General features: G+C 41.5%; 2 protein-coding genes across 7 annotated transcripts in view; one reads left to right on the top strand and one right to left on the bottom strand.

Annotated features, from left to right (window-relative positions):
* The window catches only part of tmprss3a (transmembrane serine protease 3a), a 34,609-nt gene extending 26,862 nt beyond the window's left edge, over positions 1–7,747 (top strand). The window contains exons 11-14 of the mRNA XM_068725163.1: positions 3,813–3,908; positions 4,050–4,192; positions 6,610–6,762; positions 7,706–7,747. Of these exons, the coding sequence (XP_068581264.1) occupies positions 3,813–3,908; positions 4,050–4,192; positions 6,610–6,762; positions 7,706–7,747 (434 nt within the window). The remainder of the gene's footprint in view (positions 1–3,812; positions 3,909–4,049; positions 4,193–6,609; positions 6,763–7,705) is intronic.
* A 136-nt stretch (positions 7,748–7,883) lies between these two features.
* Positions 7,884–20,014, bottom strand: pknox1.1 (pbx/knotted 1 homeobox 1.1). 6 transcript variants are annotated; one of them, XM_068725183.1, is made up of 11 exons: positions 19,945–20,014; positions 18,329–18,441; positions 16,867–16,997; positions 15,390–15,561; positions 13,243–13,452; positions 12,839–12,989; positions 12,417–12,514; positions 11,882–12,010; positions 11,713–11,789; positions 11,161–11,327; positions 7,884–9,767 (listed from the first exon to the last, which is right to left on the bottom strand). In XM_068725183.1, the coding sequence occupies exons 2-11, from the start codon at positions 18,377–18,379 to the stop codon at positions 9,586–9,588; spliced, it is 1,368 nt and encodes a 455-aa protein (XP_068581284.1). In that variant the 5' UTR covers positions 18,380–18,441; positions 19,945–20,014; the 3' UTR covers positions 7,884–9,585. The 6 variants fall into 6 exon arrangements, with proteins under 6 accessions (XP_068581284.1, XP_068581288.1, XP_068581289.1 ...); XM_068725187.1 differs by lacking the exon at positions 19,945–20,014 and adding an exon at positions 18,792–19,921 and having other exon boundaries at positions 12,872–12,989; XM_068725188.1 differs by lacking the exon at positions 19,945–20,014 and adding an exon at positions 18,792–19,921 and having other exon boundaries at positions 12,872–12,989; positions 13,252–13,452.
* Positions 20,015–20,112: the final 98 nt, after the last annotated feature.

The following is a 20,112-nucleotide window of genomic DNA, read 5'->3' as shown; positions in this document are numbered from 1 at the left end:
TCAGGTGCGCGGCAATACACTTCTTGTGTGGCAGAGAGTTCCATTGGAAATCAAGGGTATTCTTCTTCCTTATAACCGGCACAAAGTTGACTTGATTGGAAAGAGAATTTGTCCTTCTCTTTCTTTGAAGAATGAGTTTTCTTCCTTCTGAAGGCATTACTACTGAGGTCTGTAGGAATACATTATTAATGTTCTCTCTAATAGTTATAATCTTATCATTAAAAAGTTCATGAAGTCATTACTACTGAGGTCTATAGGAATACACGGCTCAACAGAGTTTTGACTCTGAAGAGAAACCTGGGGTTGTTCTTATTTTTCTCTATTAATAATGAGCTGTTATTTGCAGAAAGGTTATTCCCAAATGTTACTGGAACATTGTTTCCCAAACTTTAAGGGAACGTTTTTACCAAAAGGTGCGGAAGGACATTTGTTGGAACGTTGTTTCCCAAACTATGCGTAAACATTATTCCCAAATGTTATGGGAACGTTGTTTCCCAAATGTTATGGTAGCATTTGTTTCTGCAATGTTTGGGGAAAAAAAGCTAGAAACTCCAAATTGATGGGCCGCCATATTTAATTTACGAGTCTTAGGGTTATACCATGGAGCTAACTTCCTTTGTTATTTGTTCTTTTTTACTGGGCAAACGAGTCTTGTGGCATTTGCAGTGACCCTGTAGCACTATCGACAAAATGATAATTTGGGAGGGACTGAAGTTAGCGTAGGAATCCTGTTATATTGAGACAACTATCGTTGTACTAGCAGCTATCATGTGTGAATGTATGTAAGCGGGCATTTAAATCCAAAACAGCTGTGTTAAAAAAGCATGTCATGAGTGAGAAGATGAACAACCCAGGAAGTTCAGTTAAAGTAATAAATCCATGAGTTTGAAAGCTTATCAGACACCAAATCACTGACAGAGGGTTGTAAAACTATGAGACAGGTTTACATTTCTAAAAATGTTGTCCATCATGTTACCCTCCAGCTCCATGATCTAAAGGTAAACAGTAAAATTATATTTTACATAAAGCCCCATTTATTTGTCACTTTAATCTGATAGCAAACCAGTATGTTGGTCTTATGTCTGAATAAGCACAGAGTCACTTTTATGTAAAATTCTAAATAGCAATCATACAAGGTCGGACCTGTAACATTCCTGGAACACTTTCAACACAACACGAGTCTTATGGAGCCCCGAAAAGTGACATGTACAGGAAAAACATTGGAGGAAAAAAACTAAATAAATTAAGGTCAATGTAAAAAGACCATCAAAAAACAAGAATTAGCCAGCTGGCACGACCTGCTGCCAATTTGCCTCATTAAGGCACACAGATTTGTTACTGAAATTAGACAAAGACGTGTTTTGTAAAAATTAACCAAAGGATTTATTTAAGGAACCAAAAAAAAAAATCAAATTTGCAGGCACGGGAGCTGCAGGGGAGGAAATAATATGAATGTGCAAATGAAAATTACTGGAACCAAAAAGGGATTTTAAATAATACTTTATTCCATATTCAGCTAAAAAGGCCTTACTAAAAACTCTAAAACTACATTATAATTTAATATCCTAAAATATATCCAACATAAACTAAGCGAAATCGTGGGATTTATGTAGAGGCCACTGGTAGGGAGGAGTGTCCAGCAGTGCTACCGTTAACTCACCTCAGGCTACATCCACACTTGTTAAGGGAGTTTTAAAACAAAAACGATCTCCGTCCACACAGCGTTTCAACATCGTTTTTGAAATGATCTCCGTCCACACAAAAAAGGCCTGAAAACGAATATCACATACACTGGGCATGCGTGTGGGTGTCGATGTAAACAGGAAGTAGATTGGTTGCTTATTTTAAAAAAAAAGTAATAAAGTAGTCTTTAAAAATGAAAGGTTGTGCTTGATACTTAAGATCTTCTCTAAAATCTTCCTCTATAAACTCAAACGGACACATTTCTTGGAAAGTTTTATTTTTCACTTAACATTAGTTACAGTGTTTTTGTCCACACGAATACGCAACCCCGGAGTTTTCAAACGTATCCATCTTCGGGAGCGTTTTCAAACTCCTCCGTTTTCGGTGCTTGAAAACGCCAGCGTAGTGTGGATTCTCAGTGTAAACGTAGCAAAACATATGCGTTTTCAAATAGAAATGGAGTAGTGTGGACATAGTCTCAGGTGCAACACTGCAATCCTCACAACAGAACTGGTGCAGTCCACACTCTTATCCCAGTGTTTACAAATGCATAGATACGGTGTAGGGACCTCACCACGGCTGCCTAGCCTCCCAACAATGACACTCTACTTCACCTAAAGAAAAAGGGAACTAATACCTGAAAGAATCAAGACAAATAAACAAACAAACACACTTGGTTGTACAATGTAAATTAATCAAAACAAAGGCAAAACAGCAGGTGAACCACCTCATATATGGGGCACTAACATATGCAGTCACTCATCGACGTCAGGACAATGGAGCTTCTGTAACACAAAAAACACTACGAGCCACCACAGAGACAGGACAGGGTCCAATAAGAGGTGAGGCCATGCCAACAGGTGCCTTTTACAAGCTGTCCCTGATTAAGAAATGTGTTGGGGGAGGAGCCTGCCTGAGGGCTGCGTTCACAACAATACACAGTATGCTTCATTCATTGGGCAGCATTCCCCACCACAATCACGAAGCTAATGTTGGTCTCGAGGTTGCTGTACTTGATGTGACGGTGTACCCTGGATAAATAAAATAAAGGGTGGTGAACAGAATAATCAAGCACCCTTACCCACTTTTTCCTGATGTACACTGCACAATGTTTCAGCTCGCCTGCTGCCTCGATCAGTTGGTTTGTTTGTTTTATTGTGTGACTTTGGTATTTTAAAGGATTGATTGAAACAAGACAAGACACAAACAAACTAATCCAGCGAAGCAGCGGTAGACAGCAACTTCCGTGTTTTGCAAGGTAAAATGACTGAGGAGTCTGTGGCTTTGATGAGAGCATAGATAACGGCTTCAGTTCCCCATCAGAAAGGGCTGTCTGACGGCAAAGTGAAGGGGTGAAAATATTCTAAATATAGCGTACTCTTAAACTGATATTGATTCTTTTAGGTGTCTAAAATACGTCCACAGCAGTACATTGCTTTGCTCCAGTGCTGCTACTCCTATCTGTTTCTCCAAACTCCATCTACTGTAACTAATACACTGACTCTGGAGAAGTCCTTCACACAAACACACCTCAAATAATCCAAACTATACTAACGTTACGGCCCTTACCGTTTCAGTTTATATTGTGACTTGGAGGTGTATATACCAAAACAAATTGTTGCTTTGTCTGGTTGGAAACCCACCTATGCTTGCATATAATGTACTGTATGTGTAGCCGAGTCAGCTTTATGCCCTATAGAGATCAAAATCACTTGCAGCTTTAACTAGTTTTAAAGTGAAAGTACAGATTCTTAGCTCACAACTTTTTCTTTATTCTCTCTTTCTCGCCTCTCAGTCCTGTGAGGCGTTTGCTCTCTCCTCCCTCCCTCTATCAGGTTTCTTGCTCTTTTTTCTCTGGCAGTGAGAGTGTCATTATGTGTATTAGTCTCATGTCTCAGCTCTCAGCTGTTAGTCTTCACCTTTTTCACTTCTTCACCTTTTAGCGTATTTGTTTGTGTGGCCGCTGTGTCATTTCATTCCAAACTACAGTAGCCACCACCTGAAAACAGGATTTGGATGTAATTAAGCATGCATGATTGATTGATGTTGGTTATGGTGGAAACAGAGCACACACATTATTGTGTACAGTATGTCCGGCAAATGTGGGTTATTGAAATTCTCTTATGTAGGCTTTGTGGAGCCCATCTGCCTGCCAAACTATGGGGAGGACTTTGAGGAGGGCACCATGTGCTGGATCTCTGGATGGGGAGCAACGGAGGATGAAGGTGAGTGTGAAAATGTCAAACAGATGATTTCTAGTCTATTATTTCAGCTGCGTACAACTACATTCTCATTTGGGTGTAATGCAATAACATCTGTGATCGTGCCCTCTCTGACACATGCTTGAAATGACGTGCTTTTTCCAGGAGAGACCAGTGTGGTTTTGCGCTCAGCCGTGGTGCCACTCCTCTCCACTAAGACCTGCAACCAGCCAGAGGTTTACCAGGGCTTCATCTCCTCCTGGATGATCTGTGCAGGATACCTAGAGGGAGGAACTGACTCCTGTCAGGTACAGATGGTTTTCTTTAAACATTGATCCCTTCACTGAGAAGGTTTCAGAGCAGAGAAGAGGCCCTGATTCCTGTGTCCCCCCCCCCACAGACTTGCTTCTCTAACCTGGAAACATTCAAATCAGATAACAGTGTAAAAGTGTTTTTCTTGATATAATCTCTTATCTGGAAGAACAGAACGAGGTCTCTATTTTACTAAATTAATTAATTAAATTACAGTCATTTATCCATCGCGACTTACAATTCAGATTCTATCACACTGTAGGCACAGCTACGGGAGCAATTTTGGGGTTAAGTGTCTAGCTCAAGGACACATCGAGCCAGAGCCGGGGATCGAACCACCGTCCCTCTGATAGAAGGACGGCCCTGCTCTCCACTTATTCACAGTCGACCCCCTAACTGATTATGGGTCATGAAGACCCCATTCTCAGAGAGGTTTACCGACCTGACCTACCTATCCAACAATATTATTAGGGCAGAATTTAATTATTGGTCGGATTTATTACAGTCCTGTAACAGCCACAGGAACAGGATTTTTTTTTTTTGTCGGATTATTTCTTTAAAGAGCTAATCTTTATTTGGGCCGTAAGGCTTCATTGTGAAGCTAAACTGAAGGAGTGTTATTGTAAACACAATCAAATTACATATTTCAAGAGGGTACTCTTTACTCGATACTTGATCTGTAAGATCCAAATCCCTTTGGTAGCTGATGCCATCTTTATAAGAATGTTTGTCTTGGCACCAAACAAAAGAGTGGACAATTACTTTATCTTTTGAATGACTTTATAGGTGAATCATGGGACTCATTTGCATGTGGTAAAGGAGACATGTCAGAAGTGAAACTGATAATGGGAGAGAGTTCCAAAGCTTACAGGTCTTTGAACACAAATGCTTACATGTGACAACAACTCCAATGGTTTGAAAGATTTGACTATGATCAGTTTAGACGCACATAAAACTATGGGTCAACCTGCACTGCAAATTCAACTATTAACACTCTTACATACCTGATTTTTTACTAACAGCAGCTATAATGAATATTTTAAAGTATCAAATGACTATGTGAAATGAATGTGGCAATGTGACAGCTTTTTGTTTATCTGTCCAGCTACAACTTTACTATTTTAGTTCACTCTCTTGCTGTCAGTGTTATTTTCAGCAAGCAGGCAGGTGTTTTCTTAGAAGAAGAGCAGTAAAAGACTCACCTGTTCAGCACCAAACAGCAGACAGACAGTTCCTTGATGTCCTAAGCATTAGTACTCGTATATTTTACTGAAGTGTAATAAGAAGACTTTAAGTACTGCTGTAAAATGAGGCAGAGAGGACAACATTCTTGTGGTGTATAAAGCTTAAAAAAATTAAATAAAAAATAAATGAAAGTGAACAAATACATTTAGGCCCAATGACTTTCTGCTCACTGAGAACCAACAACATTGAACTGTGATGGTAGTTAGTTTACATGTCCTGTCATTTATTGATACTTTTTCTGGAACTAGACTTCCTCACAAAGAGACCCCAGCACCTCCTCCACTCTAGTGTTGAACACCGGAGCCCCCCAGGGCTGTGTGCTCAGCCGCCTCTTTCACACTGTACACCCACAACTGCTACCCCGAACATGAAGAGAACTCTGTTGTGAACAATGAGACTTCATATAGAGAGGAAATCAATAACCACATTGTTGTACAATGACAATAAATCAACCTTACTTGGTAACAATTATAGGCAAAAAGAGGCAGTGTTCTGAGGCAAACCATATTGAGGACATGCTCTTTTTTGAGTTTTTAAGGAAGAAATTATATAGTAGAGCAGAATTTTCTTTGAGGAATGGCTGGAAATGTTACTATTTATAAATTATTGGAGGTGTTACTCTCAATATTTGCTGAATTGTATGGTTACACATAATCTATAACCATACAGAAAAACAACATTTCCATCTTATGTTCAGCTGACCTGCACTGTCTCTGTCTCACACTGAAAATTAGAATTAATTTAATCAACACTGTCTTCATTGTAGCAGGCATTAGAAGCAACTAATTTACAGCTTTACACTTATCTCTTCCTTTCAGAGAAACTATTAGGAAACTATGGGACCTGTGAAACAAAATGTCACCATCAATTAAACTAGAAATATACACAGAAATATAAACTACACTAAAACTTCCCAAACGTCATAGAAATAAAATTACTGATTTTAAAATACTCCCAAAAGTTCACACAAATGTTCCATTATGACAACAGGAAGTGTAATAATGTACTCTCTCCTGGGCCTCTCCGGTTTAAGAAGCTGTGAGACATTGGCGATTGGTAAGTGAGATGGGGACTGTGTGTGTGTGTGTGTGTGTGTGTGTGTGTGTGTGTGTGTGTGTGTGTGTGTGTGTGTGTGTGTGTGTGTGTGTGTGTGTGTGTGTTTCCTCAGGGGGACAGTGGAGGTCCTCTGGCCTGTGAGGACTCGTCTGTCTGGAAGCTGGTTGGTGCGACCAGCTGGGGAATTGGCTGTGCTATGAGGAACAAGCCAGGCGTTTACACGCGCATTACACGGTCGCTCAGCTGGATCCGCCAACAGATGGAGGTCAGTACATGACAAACTGTGTCCTGTTCCAGGACCTAACACTTACAAGGGTTTGTCCTTTGGAGAACATAAGACTAGTAATGAACCAGATACACCATATGGTCAGCATGTTTCATTTGAGTTTGGGATACTGAAGAACACTAAATATAGATATATTCAGTCAAAGGAAGGCTGCATTTGTAAGAACCTTGTCAACCCATTATGACACACTGCAAAGTAGTTCCAATGTGTTCTCGACAGTGTTTACATTTTGACATGTGTCAGGTGTAGATAAAATGAATGATGGCTGAATTCTATTTAGCGGCTTCAGTCTCAGGGTCCTAGGGCTGGTTTCACAATTACATATTTTAGACTGGTCTGTGTGTTGCCTGATTTAATATTGATTTTAGAATATTCTAATATTTGACATAAAGCTTTACCACCATGTTGAACTAAGACCCATGTTTCATGGTAACAGTCGGTAACTTGCTGACCAGCAGCATAAATTACAAAAAGAGAAAAAGGTGGTTTGTTAACAGTGTTGTGGATTATCAATTGTCCAAGGCAGCTATCCCACACCTGACCCGACTTAGCGCTGAACCCATCAGCTCTGAACAGATCTCCACATTTAGCTCTACTGATGTGTTTGGTATTGTTACACTCATCTCTCAATTGTCACAGTAAAATGTTCTGCTGAAGTGAACAGAGCTAAACTGTACTGACATGATTACTCAGCCATGATTTTTTTTTTGTTTTGTTTGAAAAATGTCTTGGAACTGCAAATTAGTTCCATTTAAAATACTCACGAACGAGACTGCTTTGTGCAAAGGTCTGAAGTCTGAATACTCGAGCCCAAATTCATCCAAGTCAGTTTGTGAAACCGGTCCCCCGTAGTGTGCATACTGGCTTTCTGAATACAACCCACCACATCTAAGTAATTGTTTATTTCTGCATTGTCTTTCAGAGAGAAGAGGCCCGCAGTTCAACGCTGAGCACAGACAACTGAAGCACCTCGTTACTTCTTAGGATTTGGCTTGGATGTTTCCACATTTGACAAAAAGAGAACACTATAGAGATAAACCATCACACCAGAGTCAGATCCTCACAAATCCTGTTAGGGGGCAAAGAGACGGTGCACAGCAGAGAGTTAGGCATCGTTTATTCCAAAATAGAAAGCTCTAAGGCAAAACAGACAAGAGAAAAGTGAACACCGCTTCATAAAAAGCCAAGACAGACGCAAGTGGGGATGGAGAGCTCAGCGAGGGCCCACCCAGAGTCACTGCACCCTCAGGCTGCATGACATTAACCATTTCAACTCAACTTTACAAGAGGAATATGAACCAGCTATCTGCAGCTATTGACAGACAATTGTTGTACAGTACAATATTACAGATATTCAAACAAGAGGCACCCCAATTTGTGAAGTAATATCAACGTATTGATAAAGAGATTTCAATCTGTCACTACAGGTGTATGTAGTGGCAGGGGGACCAAAAGAGGCTGCAGTCCCAGTCCTTCAGGCAGGCAATGAACAAGGAACTTTCCAACTACTCTTTGTTGTAACGCAAAACAATTTATGTGTACATAAATAAAAGTTTGACACGTGCAAAAAGTCCACTGCTTCTTGTTGACGATGGATTTCATAATATCTTACTGGTCACTCAGACCCTTGTGATTGTGTGATTAGCATAGTGTTCTGGATTGTGCATTTGAGAAGTATGCCATTACTGTAAAATGATTACAAGAGTGATGCATGGTATACACAATGAGGGGAAAACTGGAGCTCTATTTAAAGAAATAAGATCACTGCAGTTAAGTTACTATGAAAGAGAACTGCGATGTTGCAGCACACAAAGTAAAATTATTAACGATGCTTTACAGAACCACACAAGTGTTCTGTAGTTTAGTGTCCTTTTGACCAATTTCAAAAAGTGTCAAACTTTCTTTTGTGCTTCTTGGCAAGAATTCTTTAAAAAAAAGAACACAGGTAAGGCCTTGATGTTATTGTACGTTTAAAACCAATTTAAATAGCAATTTTCATCAGCATTCAATTCATTTTTCTGTTTTTTAGAAAACTTCAAAGAACCCTGGAAAACAGGGTTGCTAGCTTTAATTATGAATCTGTACATAAATATTCCTTACAAAACAGGAGAACACAAAAATTAAAACAAAAAACACTAATTTCATACATTTGTATATAAAAATAAGCATCTCCTTTTTTTTCCTTTCAATCTCTCACCTTGGGCTCCGCTTGGCCTGCAGGGCCCGTGTGAGAGCCGTGGAGTCAGTTGCAAAAGTGTGCACATCTACTCAAAACACAAGCATGCAAAAAGACAAACCCTTACAGATACAACTTGAAACTGTTGGCATCCAAAACGAGAATTCAACTGGGGAGGAGGAACAGGGGCCGAGAAAATAAATCAGAAATCAGTCAACATTATTTAACGGAGCATACAAACTTGCTTCGAGTGTTTTTAACACTTCTTTTTTCTTCTGTTTGTTTGATTTAATCTTGTTGAGCTTAAATATACAAAAAAGTGCACTCGCATACATCAACTAAATAATTAAAAAACAGTTTCTGAAATGAAACTCCTGATGTTCACACACGCAGCATAAACCGCCGTTCAGCAGGGTGGAGGGTTGGAAGAGTGCAGGACTGTTCTGTCCTGTAGTTTTGTGCTCTATGTAAACCTTGTGTGTGTGTGTGTGTGTGTGTGTGTGTGTGTGTGTGTGTGTGTGTGTGTGTGTGTGTGGTTGTACTATGACACATAGTGTGTTTGAGAAAACACACGTAACCTGCCGACCTATTTACGCATGTCTTGTGTGTAGATCAGAGTGTGTCCTCTACTGCAATGAGTCGCTGTTGTCCAGGCCCAGCCCGGCCATGTCCGTGTCATCGTCCTCATCTCCGCTGTCCCCCGACTCGTCTTCACTGTGGCCTCCCAGCATCACCTGCTGTACCGCCAGTGTGGCGCCGTCTGACGTCAGGCTCTGCAGACCCTCCATGTTCATCGTTACCATTGTGCCTGAGAACGAAAGGAAATAATTACTGAGTAAAATCATATTACTACGCATGTGAAATAAAAAAACACCACAAATGTAGAATTACCACCAACCCGTCAAGTTACAGACTCATGGTATACGTTGTGAAGACTTTGAAAGAATCTAATAAGTGTATTTTTTGGAAATCCCAGTACACACACAGACAGATGCGGAGACAGACAGACAGACAGACGCAGGCACGCACGCACAGACATCAATACCACAAGAAAATTATGAATTTATATTACAGTACAAGCTGAGCAGCTATTTAGCCATCTAGCCTGCAAACTGATGTTAGCAGTGTACCTTTCCTTGGTGGCTCAGTTACAGGACAAGTTAGAAAGTTAAAGGAGACTTTAATGTGATCTCTTTTGGCTGCCGTCTGGTTCAGTGTGACCGTGTGATTGTAGAGCGGAGCACACATGACTGTCATCAACTCCAACAAATGTCATCAAATACTGCTCGCATGGCTTCCATTGAATTATCTTATTTGACATTTGAACACTTCTTCTGGGTTTTACCTTTGGTGTGTGAGTGACAGGCTGAATAATAGAGAGTTCGACATGTTAACCTTTTGTGCAGACCTGAGTGTACAGAGGACTCATTAAACTGACAAAGAAGAAGGATATTCATAAGTTTTGTCACACACCAGGAATCAATACATAACAATCACTAGTAAACCTTTCAAGCAGCATGATTACATGCAAAGGCGTGAATGAAATATCTCAACTGGAGCAAGAAATTCACATGACGCTGTGTTGTGAAAGCCCTTCAGTGCTGAGATTTGTGATTTTAGATTGGATCTCATACTTGCCAGCTTGGTTTCAAAGGGGCTGTACCACATAGTTGGAAGATTTACTCACAATGTTGACATTGAAATCTAGAGCAACATTTTTGCATGTCTATTGATTCAATGGATTACCTATTTTAATACTATTCAAAATTGTGCTTCGAGGGAATTATTTTCCCTGGACACGGCCTGTGTGTGTGTGTGTGTGTGTGTGTGTGTGTGTGTCTGTGTGTGTGTGTGTCTTCCCATCTCTCTCGGGGGAGGAAAATCAAAAGCGTGGCAAGCATTTTTTAATTTATCAGAATCAGATTCATTTATCATATATCCGTTACATTTTTAGTAGATTATCTGTGAGTTTTCTTGCCAGATGCACAAAACTACAGATGGAGAGCCCGCCGCCAAATAGAGACTGCCAAACTGTTTGGAACGAGTGTCGGCTGATAACGATCGGTGGCCGATCAATCCGAGCACCCTTAATTTTGGCCATGGTTGATAAAATGTTGTTCCCCTAGGACAAACATCCACACACATTTTGAGTTTCTCTTTAACTTGAATACAAACTGCTCAAACTAAACCCTGCTGCGTACCGTCGGGCATGGTAACTTGCTGCTGGGTGCCTCCCCCTGTGGCGATGGAGTCAGGCCAGAAGCGCTGCAGTGGCCGGTTTTGAGGCGTCTTCTTCTTGGCTTTTGGTGTCTCAGAGGAGCTGGCGTCCAACATGGGCTGCAGGATCCGCCTTCGTGCATTTATGAACCTGGAGACGCAAGACAACAGATCTGTGACGGTACTGACAGGAATATGTGCTTTTGTAGTTTTTGTCAGATGTTCTGTCCTGATACGCTGTGATGAAATCATCTCCCACTAAAATTTAACAGGATGTCGGAGTTCAATCTGTTCTCAGCTTTCAACTGATTGGGCAAACTACATTGAGTTGTGTTTTCATAAGGATCGAATGCTGCAAGTAGAAGCAGAAATAGCTAATCACTGATTTTAAAAGCCAGCAGCATCTCTCCAGTGGGCAGACAATCTTTTCCACAGTGGGTAGAAAAGAGTGCGTCTTGACAAACACCCCTGCCCTGACATGAATTTGGGATGGTGCATAATAACGGCACTGAATTGTCTTTGTAGGCCAAACTCACCAGTTGTTGACCTGCAGAAGTGTCAGGTTAGTCTGAGTGGCAATCTGTTTCTTTTCATCCTCTGTTGGATATGGGTGCTACAGGAGAGGACGGGGGAGGAAAGGCTTCAGTGTTTTTGTTGAGGGTTGAAGAGTAACACAGGCAATAGATTTGATGCACACAGACTCACCCCAATGTGCTGGAAGAGCCACGAGCGCATGACATTAGTGGCGTGTTTGGGTAGAACGCCGCGTTTGTTCTTGGTGGAGTTGTCATCGTGATTAAAAAGGTTCAAGTCCTGGTGAAACTGCAGCTGGAGCTGAGCAGACAGATATTCATTCATTTAGACACCTTGCTGTTTGTTCATGTCACCAACAACATCACATGGTTCACATGGCGACTGTGGTCGTCTTTCGACACTTCACCCCAAAATTGCTCCCGTAGCTGTGCCTACTGTGTATGCATGTGATAGAATCTGATAGGCAGGTGGCACTTAGCCCCTGTCCATCAGTGTGTGAATGATGATATGTGAAAGCGCTTTGAGTGGTCGGAAAGACTAGAAAAGCGTTATACGGTAGTACAGTCCATTTACCATTACCATGGTTCTGCTCAAATTACACACAATGTGAATTTGGATTTCAATTTTAAACTTTGAACTAATTACCAACAATTTGCCATTTTAGGAGATAGAATATACACCAGCATCACAAAGACAGATGAACAACCTGATTGTTTTGGACGCGTATTGTCCCGGGAGATAGAGCCTGCGTTACCACCTGGCCCTGAGGAGTGACGACTGTAACAGGCTGGTACACCGTGCCACCTACAAACAACACACACAGAGAGAGAGAGAGAGAGAGAGAGAGAGAGAGGAGAGAGAGAGAGAGAGAGAGAGAGAGAGAGAGAGAGAGAGAGAGAGAGAGAGAGAGAGAGAGAGAGAGAGAGAGAGAGAGAGAGAGAGAGAGAGAGAGAGAGAGAGAGAGAGAGAGAGAGAGTAATATAATCTGCTGCGCTGTAGAGGGCGACCCAGAATTGTAGAACAAGATGTAAGGCTAGGCAGGACTTGACCAATCAGATTTGACATTTCTTAGGTCCTAGATGAAAGATTCTCAACAACATCTGAGCTGCAATCAGAACAGTACAGTACCTGAGGGAGGGGTTGTATGCCATGGTGACATACCTGCGACCACCTGGGTGGGGTTGACTGCTGTCACGGTAACGTTCCCTTGCTGCAGAGCTGACGCTGGCACCACAATTTGACCCTGGGGACTGATGGTTCCCGAGATAGAGCTGGGGGTCTGCATAACACAGAGCAGCAATACAGAATGGGTCAAGTGTGTGTTGATGGCTCGTATACTTTAAAAGAACGTTGATATTAAACTTGAGCTAATACTGTGTAGCAGGTTAGAAGAATGAAATGGTTTGAAACGCATTAAAAAAGGCAAAGAATCCAAAACAACATCGTCAGTGACATGTATGAGAATTTCTCTTGAAAAGGCACTAACAGATCTATCTATTTGTGTTTAGAGGTGATAAGTACAGTCCACCTACAGTCCATACCGGAGTCTTGGTGGGGGAAAAGCCCTGGACCTGGCCTTGTACGGGGGAGTACGGGCTCCCTGGATCTCCACTCAGCAGAGTCTCGCTGTTCATCTTAGTCTTGAGGCAGGCGATGTAGCGACTGCAGAAGTCCTTACACAGGTCACTCACCTTCTCCAGCTCCAGCAGGTGGATCCTCAGCACCTGGATGGCTTTCACCATCTAGAGGTCAGAATTATACAAAAAAAAGGTTTGTGTCAGTCTACAAACGGGAACAGTCTCTCAAGCTAAATATATTTCCATCTGTGTGTCCTCTAAATGTCTGATATTGAGGACTGAGACACTTAGATGATCACTTCTGTTCTTTATTTCAGAATCCCGTATTTTTTTCTTGTTTTCGGTCACCCATAGACTGTCTATAAAAGTAGATGACATGACAGCTTCCCAAAAGTGAAGCCAAATCTTCTGGCTGGCCCTCTGGTGGCTAACTGCAGTATAGGTCATGAACCCTGGCCCCAGATGTGACATGGGCCCAACGAAACAAAGTCAAATCATTTTTTTCAAAGGTGGTTTCTGTCATTTTAGGTAGTTCTTATCACGTTAATGAATGTTTAATAAGAGTGCAACAGATCATAAAACCCACGGTTCAGATCGCGTCACATTTTTAAAGTCTCGGATTAGATCAGCATAAAAGAAAAAAAAGAGAGCAAATATAACTTTTAGAGTTTCAAGTTTCTCACCAAAAACTACATTTTACAAGATTACATTTGAAGTCGTCATGCCAACGTTATAATTCACCTGCCCAATACTTATTTTTACCAAACAGAGCATGAACGCATCATAATGGAAAATAAATGGAACCTCTGAACGTTGGCCGTTAGCTTGGTGCCGTTAACATTACTAGCTCTAACAACAAATTTGTTGTTCACAAGGTAACGTTATCAGGGATCGACGACTAGAAAGCATTAATGACGATTTCAAAATTTCATATTTTTACTGAATATTGATTGATAAAGTTCGCAGTAAAAACGTATTTCACACTATCATGGTTAATCTCTGCAATTAATCGGCGGTTCACATGTGTGCTGAACGGAGAGGTGGAACCGTACGAATCAGTAACACACTAACGCCACTATGTGTTAATTTTCCTGATGAGATCGGTTTTAGTTATACGATGATGTAAAAAAGGGTCGGTGGAAAGAAGAAGAGAAAGAAGAATTCTGGAGTGAGCCGGATGAAGTGGTGGAGACTGTACCCAAGGAGGAGTGGTGATGGGTAGCTATGGTGTCAAGGAGAGGAATGGAAGGATAGATGGTGGGGGATTTTGTGAAAAGGATGGACTGGCTGTGGTGAATTCGTATTTCAAGAAGAGGGAGGAGCCTAATACAAGAGTAAAGGAAGGTGCACACAGACTAGACAGGTGGTGGCAGGGGATTACATAGCTAGGCATCAGATGGTGATCAGTAGGATGACTTTGGAGGGTTAGTTGATAGGCTGATGAATGAAGACAATGAGAGAGAAACGGTTGGACAATGTGGGGATTGTGAATAAGGAAGTGCAGCAGAGGTCAGAGGTCATGTCAGCTACAGCACCCCATGTTGTATTTCAAACAGCTAGACTACCCGAGCTAAACCATCAGACTTACCAGCTAAATGACGCTGATTGTGGCATCTGACCATTGTGAGGAATTTCTAATTAACAGGTAGGCAGCTACAGCAGTGGAGAGGACCGCATCTCACTGTGCTGTTAAAGTTAAAGGTCATTGACTAGTAAGTGTGTGAGTGAGTTGGGGTTCCTCCATTTTGTGTCTCCTTGTGAAATACCTCACATCTGAACCCGTTTTTCAGTCACAAAGGTTGTCTTAGCCAGTGATTTAACCCAGCCACAGCCAACACTCGTTTTAAGAAAATCTTCTAGAACGTTTTTCTTTTTGAGCTGCTCATGCTACCAACTACATGAAAATGCAGTCAAAGATTGTAGTTCATTGAAAAAAACAAAAAACACCTACTGAAATAGTTCAAATATTTTGGGTGAACTATGGGCCAGAGCAGTGTTACAGTGAAGCAAACTCCCCCTTGACAAAAAGAAAGAAAACAAAAAAGACAAACGGCAACAACAAATCAGAGAATTTCTTCCCCCGACATGCAGACGGATCTCACCAAGTTGTCAAGTTCAGGGTCCTCGCTGAAGAAGGGTTTGCCTTCCTTCTCCTGACAGCGGACAAAGTTCTCAATGTCCACGTCAAAGCTCGCAGAGGTGATGCAATCAGAGCTCAGCGTGGACTGTTCACACTTCTCAAACAGCAGGGCCAAGAGAGGGAACAGGGGATGCCTGTGAAAGGTGCGCCCACACACAGAATGGAATTCATCACTTCAATGAACAGACACTTTCTCCCCAGTAACAGAGCATGGCTTCCAAAATGCAAAAAAAAAAAGGCATTAGGTGTATATAAAAACAAAGGCTAACAGAAACCCTGAATATCAAAAGTCATTTAGGCAAACTATTATGCACTACAGCAATATGACCACTGTTACTAATACAGTGGAAACCTCTTTTAGTGGTCTCGTCTGTCTGGGTCAAATTGACCACTATAAGTACATGTCCATGCTATGGCTGGTCACTCCCATCAATATAATGCATTTTCATAAAAATTTGTTGTCTTTTGGTCTTTTTTACTGGAGCACTAATGGCATATGACAGAATACATTCATCACTGTACCCGTGATCACTATATGCACTTCACACTGTCCTTAATAATATTAGCTTTTCTTGAGACCATGCAACTTGTTTGTAGGCTCTGATTTACAGATTGCATTCACAAAAGAAAAAAATATATACACCTTAATTAAGAGATCCAGATCTCGTTATGTCAAAAGATCTGATAATTATGAGCTACTATCTCATTAACACAAGAAAAGATCTTGTAATTACGAGATCAGGACCTAATGATTGTTGAATGAAAAGTTACGGTACTCTAGTTTGGTAAAGTTGGAAAGATATTCACAGATTCGGACTTCTTGGATCAATAACTCATAAGTGTAACATTAATAAAACACAAACGATGCCTCTTTAATGTGCAGCTGCTGAAAAGACATTTAACTAAAGTCAATAACTTAATTGTCATGCAGTGTAACCACAATCACTGTCCATATCAGTAATATCTTCCTGGTTATACAACACTTATTTTGAAAAAAATGTGATTTATAAAAATTTGGGGGAATTTGTATTGGGCAAAGCATTCCAGAACTTCATTCTTATGCAGTGTCACCAAAATCACTTCACACATAATGGTTGAACTAAACACTTGCATCAATTAGTTGGACAGAAAAATCACCAACTATTTTGATAACCGATTAATCGTTAAAGTTGTTGAGCCTCTCAAATATGGAGATTTCCTACCTCACAATTTATCTGAACGGAAAAAGTCAGATTGGTGCTCCCTAATTAAGTCACGAGAACAAAAGGGGAGGAGTTCTCATAGATGCCATGTGAGATTTCCTAGTGATAGTTTAGTTTCTGGCCAAGCTTAAAGTAATCAAGTTAAGAATGGGAAAGAGAGGAACACAGATTTAAGAATAGGGGGCTGTTGTTCTGGGTCTCTCTCCTTAACAAACACACACGCAGAATTAGCTCTACCGATATATGGAGGCTTTGTCGGCGTCCATGGGTGTCTGTGGCTCCGTGGGTATCGGACTGGGCGCCTCTGCCAACGTCACCTCAATAAACTTCTGCTCGGAATCGCCGTCTACCTTTACCACGCCTTGCATCTGCAGAAAAAGAGAACACAAAGGAGTGAGAGAAAGAAAGCAACAGAGTGACAGAAACAGAAAGAGACAGAAACTGACAGAAGAGGTGAAGAGAGACAATACGACATCATGTGAAGACCAGAGTAGCTGGAGGGTAAAGCTTAACACAGAGCCTTGCTTCAATATGAACCCTGTGGAAAGTCATGAGGACATGGTCTGAACATCACTTCCAAAAAATATGGATTTCTCATACGAGATTGAATTTTTCTTTTCAAGAAGAATGAAGACTTCTTCACTATGATCAACAACGAGGCAGAGAGGTACTGCAGGTGTCATGAGTTGTTCGTCCCGTTACCAGCCACCAGCACCTTTTGATTAGAGTTACCTGATTGACAGTTTATTCTTGTTTCACTTAAATACTGTTGACCTGAAAAATGTTATGGACAGATGCATTAAATGCGTGTCTGCATTCTTTCATGCCATGTCTCCCATTGCTCTACGAGCACACTGTAGCTAGACATCCAGACAGTGTTGTGCTCCAATCACAATGCAGACCTAAACACGACATACCCAGGGATGTGATTGCAATTGAAAATATAATCCAGAACCTGCGTGTACACACGCTACCTAATGGAAGTAAAAATGTGAGTGTAGGCTCCACAACACTGGGGGCATATTCATTGATTAGGAGCCAAGTTTCTCCTCCTTTACTTTCACACCGTGCCTGCCTACCCAGGGGCATAAATCCCATCCCCAATCATGTGACTGAGAACAACAATGAATGAGATTGAGCACAAAGTAGCTAAAAATAATCACTTGCTTGGGGTGGAAATTTCTCATTAGTCATAGATCCTTCTCAGCTCTCGACACCCCCAAATTTGGCACTTGAATAATGATGTTTTGTAAGCAATTTACATAAGCTCAGACACAGATATGCTAGGCAGAAAAAGAGCTTTATACAGCATCAGTGTTTCCTAAACAGTGATGTATTTGTGGTGGCCTGTTACAGACCGCCATGCACATCTCCAACAGATTACTAAAACTGATGTAATAGCATTATCATTGGCTGTGTTCTAGTGTTACATGCATAAAGCGTTTCCCTTTTGTCCAGCAATCCAGGCCGTATTATCCCCACTAAAAATACTGGAGGATCTATGGGGAAGGAGTGGTGCAGCATACTGAAAGTTGTGGCTTGAAACATTTAGGTTTTGTTTTTTCAAGCAATGTTCTGGTTGATTATCTTTGTAAAAACAAGCAAAAAAAAAAAAGAAAGAAAAAAAAGTGCAGTTCAGCCAGTTGGAGCAGATTGTGTAGGCCTTGAGGTCCATACCAAATGTCTCCCTCTCACCCACCTGCTGCTCTCCCTTTGGGTACTTGTCTATGGAAACCGACTGGGCTGCCATCACGTTCACTGCTGATGCTGCAAACACTGGGGCATTATAGAATGCAGGGACAGGTGGCCAACCTATACAACACACACAGTTTACATTAGACTACCTGTAAGATATGCCTGGAGTGGAACGTTAGGCACAAACTGGAACGTCATATCATGAGAGATTATCATTAGCTTTGTAAACTGGGCTAGTGTAATTAAGAGAGAATAAACAAGCTCGTTTTCATAAAACAAATAGATGTTAACGTGTAAATACATTAACGTTTATTAATGTAATAGTACTGTATTGATTACATATTTCCTCTAAAATAACTAACTAAAATGATAAGTGAAGCGTTTGAAGGATATATAGGATGCAGAAATAACAAAAACATAAACATGTGTATAATTCAAAATGTAAATGTTTTGATATGTGCACACACCTCTGGTCAAAACAAGGGACTGTGGGGGGGACTACCGTAGTATGAAGCGGCTACGTTTACTAATGTAACGTTATTTCTATACGTCTCATCAAGTTAGACACATTTCTGTACACCACACTCATGAAACAAGAGGCGATTGAAATAACGAGCCCGTGATGCGTTGTTATAATAATAGTAAGCTTACGATAACGTTACCCTGCAACTGCTATTAACACACCCACCACGATGAACTTAGCTTTTAGCTCTGTTAGCTGTCCGCAGTTTGTGGCGGCAAGGGGAGATAAAAGTTTAAGAAAGCAAACATTAGCCAACTAAAGCTATATCCTCTGCTACAACAACGGTAGTCTTGACGCAGACAAAGTAGTTCGGCGGGAGTAAGCTTTGATATTCCACAATATTTAACATTAGCTTGCCTGTAAGGTTAACGCCACATTGGCGTTAGCTCGCTAACCTAATCTAAGGTTAACCCAATGAACAACCGTCTGGCCGAGCTACAGCTAACGTTCGCCAACTGTAAACTTAAAAGTGTTTCTCATGCTAGAACGGTGAGGCCAAATGAGACGCGCCATATTTAGAAAGGGGATCACTGCCAAAAAACAAGCTAACCTAGCTAGCCAGGTACAAAAAAAAGGACCCCGCTGCGGATTGATACGAAGAGTGTCGTTTGCCCACATAACAAAACAGCTTCAAGAGCTTTAGCATTTTTGAATGAACATTTTAAATGAATATGCATTTCTTGTTCGCTCTATACAGTAATTCAACTGCAGTGATATTAACAAGCATTGGCTGCACACCAGGCTAGCCCGGTTGATCCTCAAAATCCATCCCCCATCAGTCAATCAATCACGCGGGGACAGCTGTCCTCCCCTCAGCGACAATGTTGCAACTGTCGGGCCTCGTTTCTAGCTCTCGCCCTTTGCTTTTCCACAATCCTCCTCTGCCCCCAAAACGCCGACATATTTTTTTACCCCCCTCCCTTGTATACAGATTTTTTTATTCTTCCCGGAGCTCTGCCGCTTCTGCTTCCCTTCCAAAAACACCCTCCGCTGCCCTGACTAGGTCCGCACTCCTCGCCCCGGGGCATTTTTGCGTGCGGCCCAGATTGTTTGATTGATAGGGAACGGAAAAAGAGGGATTTTGAGTGACAGCTTACCTGAGTGCCAATCTTCGTCACACTGACAAGCGGCTGCAGCAATCGGGACCCGCAGTTGTCGCGTTGCGTCATCGCGTAAGGGCACGCAGAGGCGCTTGGCTCATGAATATTTATAAGGTGGGCGGAGACATGACGTCCTACAGCCTGTCCCTCTGCGCCCTCTTGGGT

This window comes from Cebidichthys violaceus, unplaced genomic scaffold, assembly GCF_023349555.1.
Source record: "Cebidichthys violaceus isolate CVI_PGR_0920_01 unplaced genomic scaffold, fCebVio1.0.p SCAF_34, whole genome shotgun sequence".
NCBI lineage: Eukaryota > Metazoa > Chordata > Actinopteri > Perciformes > Stichaeidae > Cebidichthys > Cebidichthys violaceus.
The sequence above is the reverse complement of the archived record's forward strand: the minus strand, read 5'-3'. Positions and strand labels throughout refer to the sequence as shown.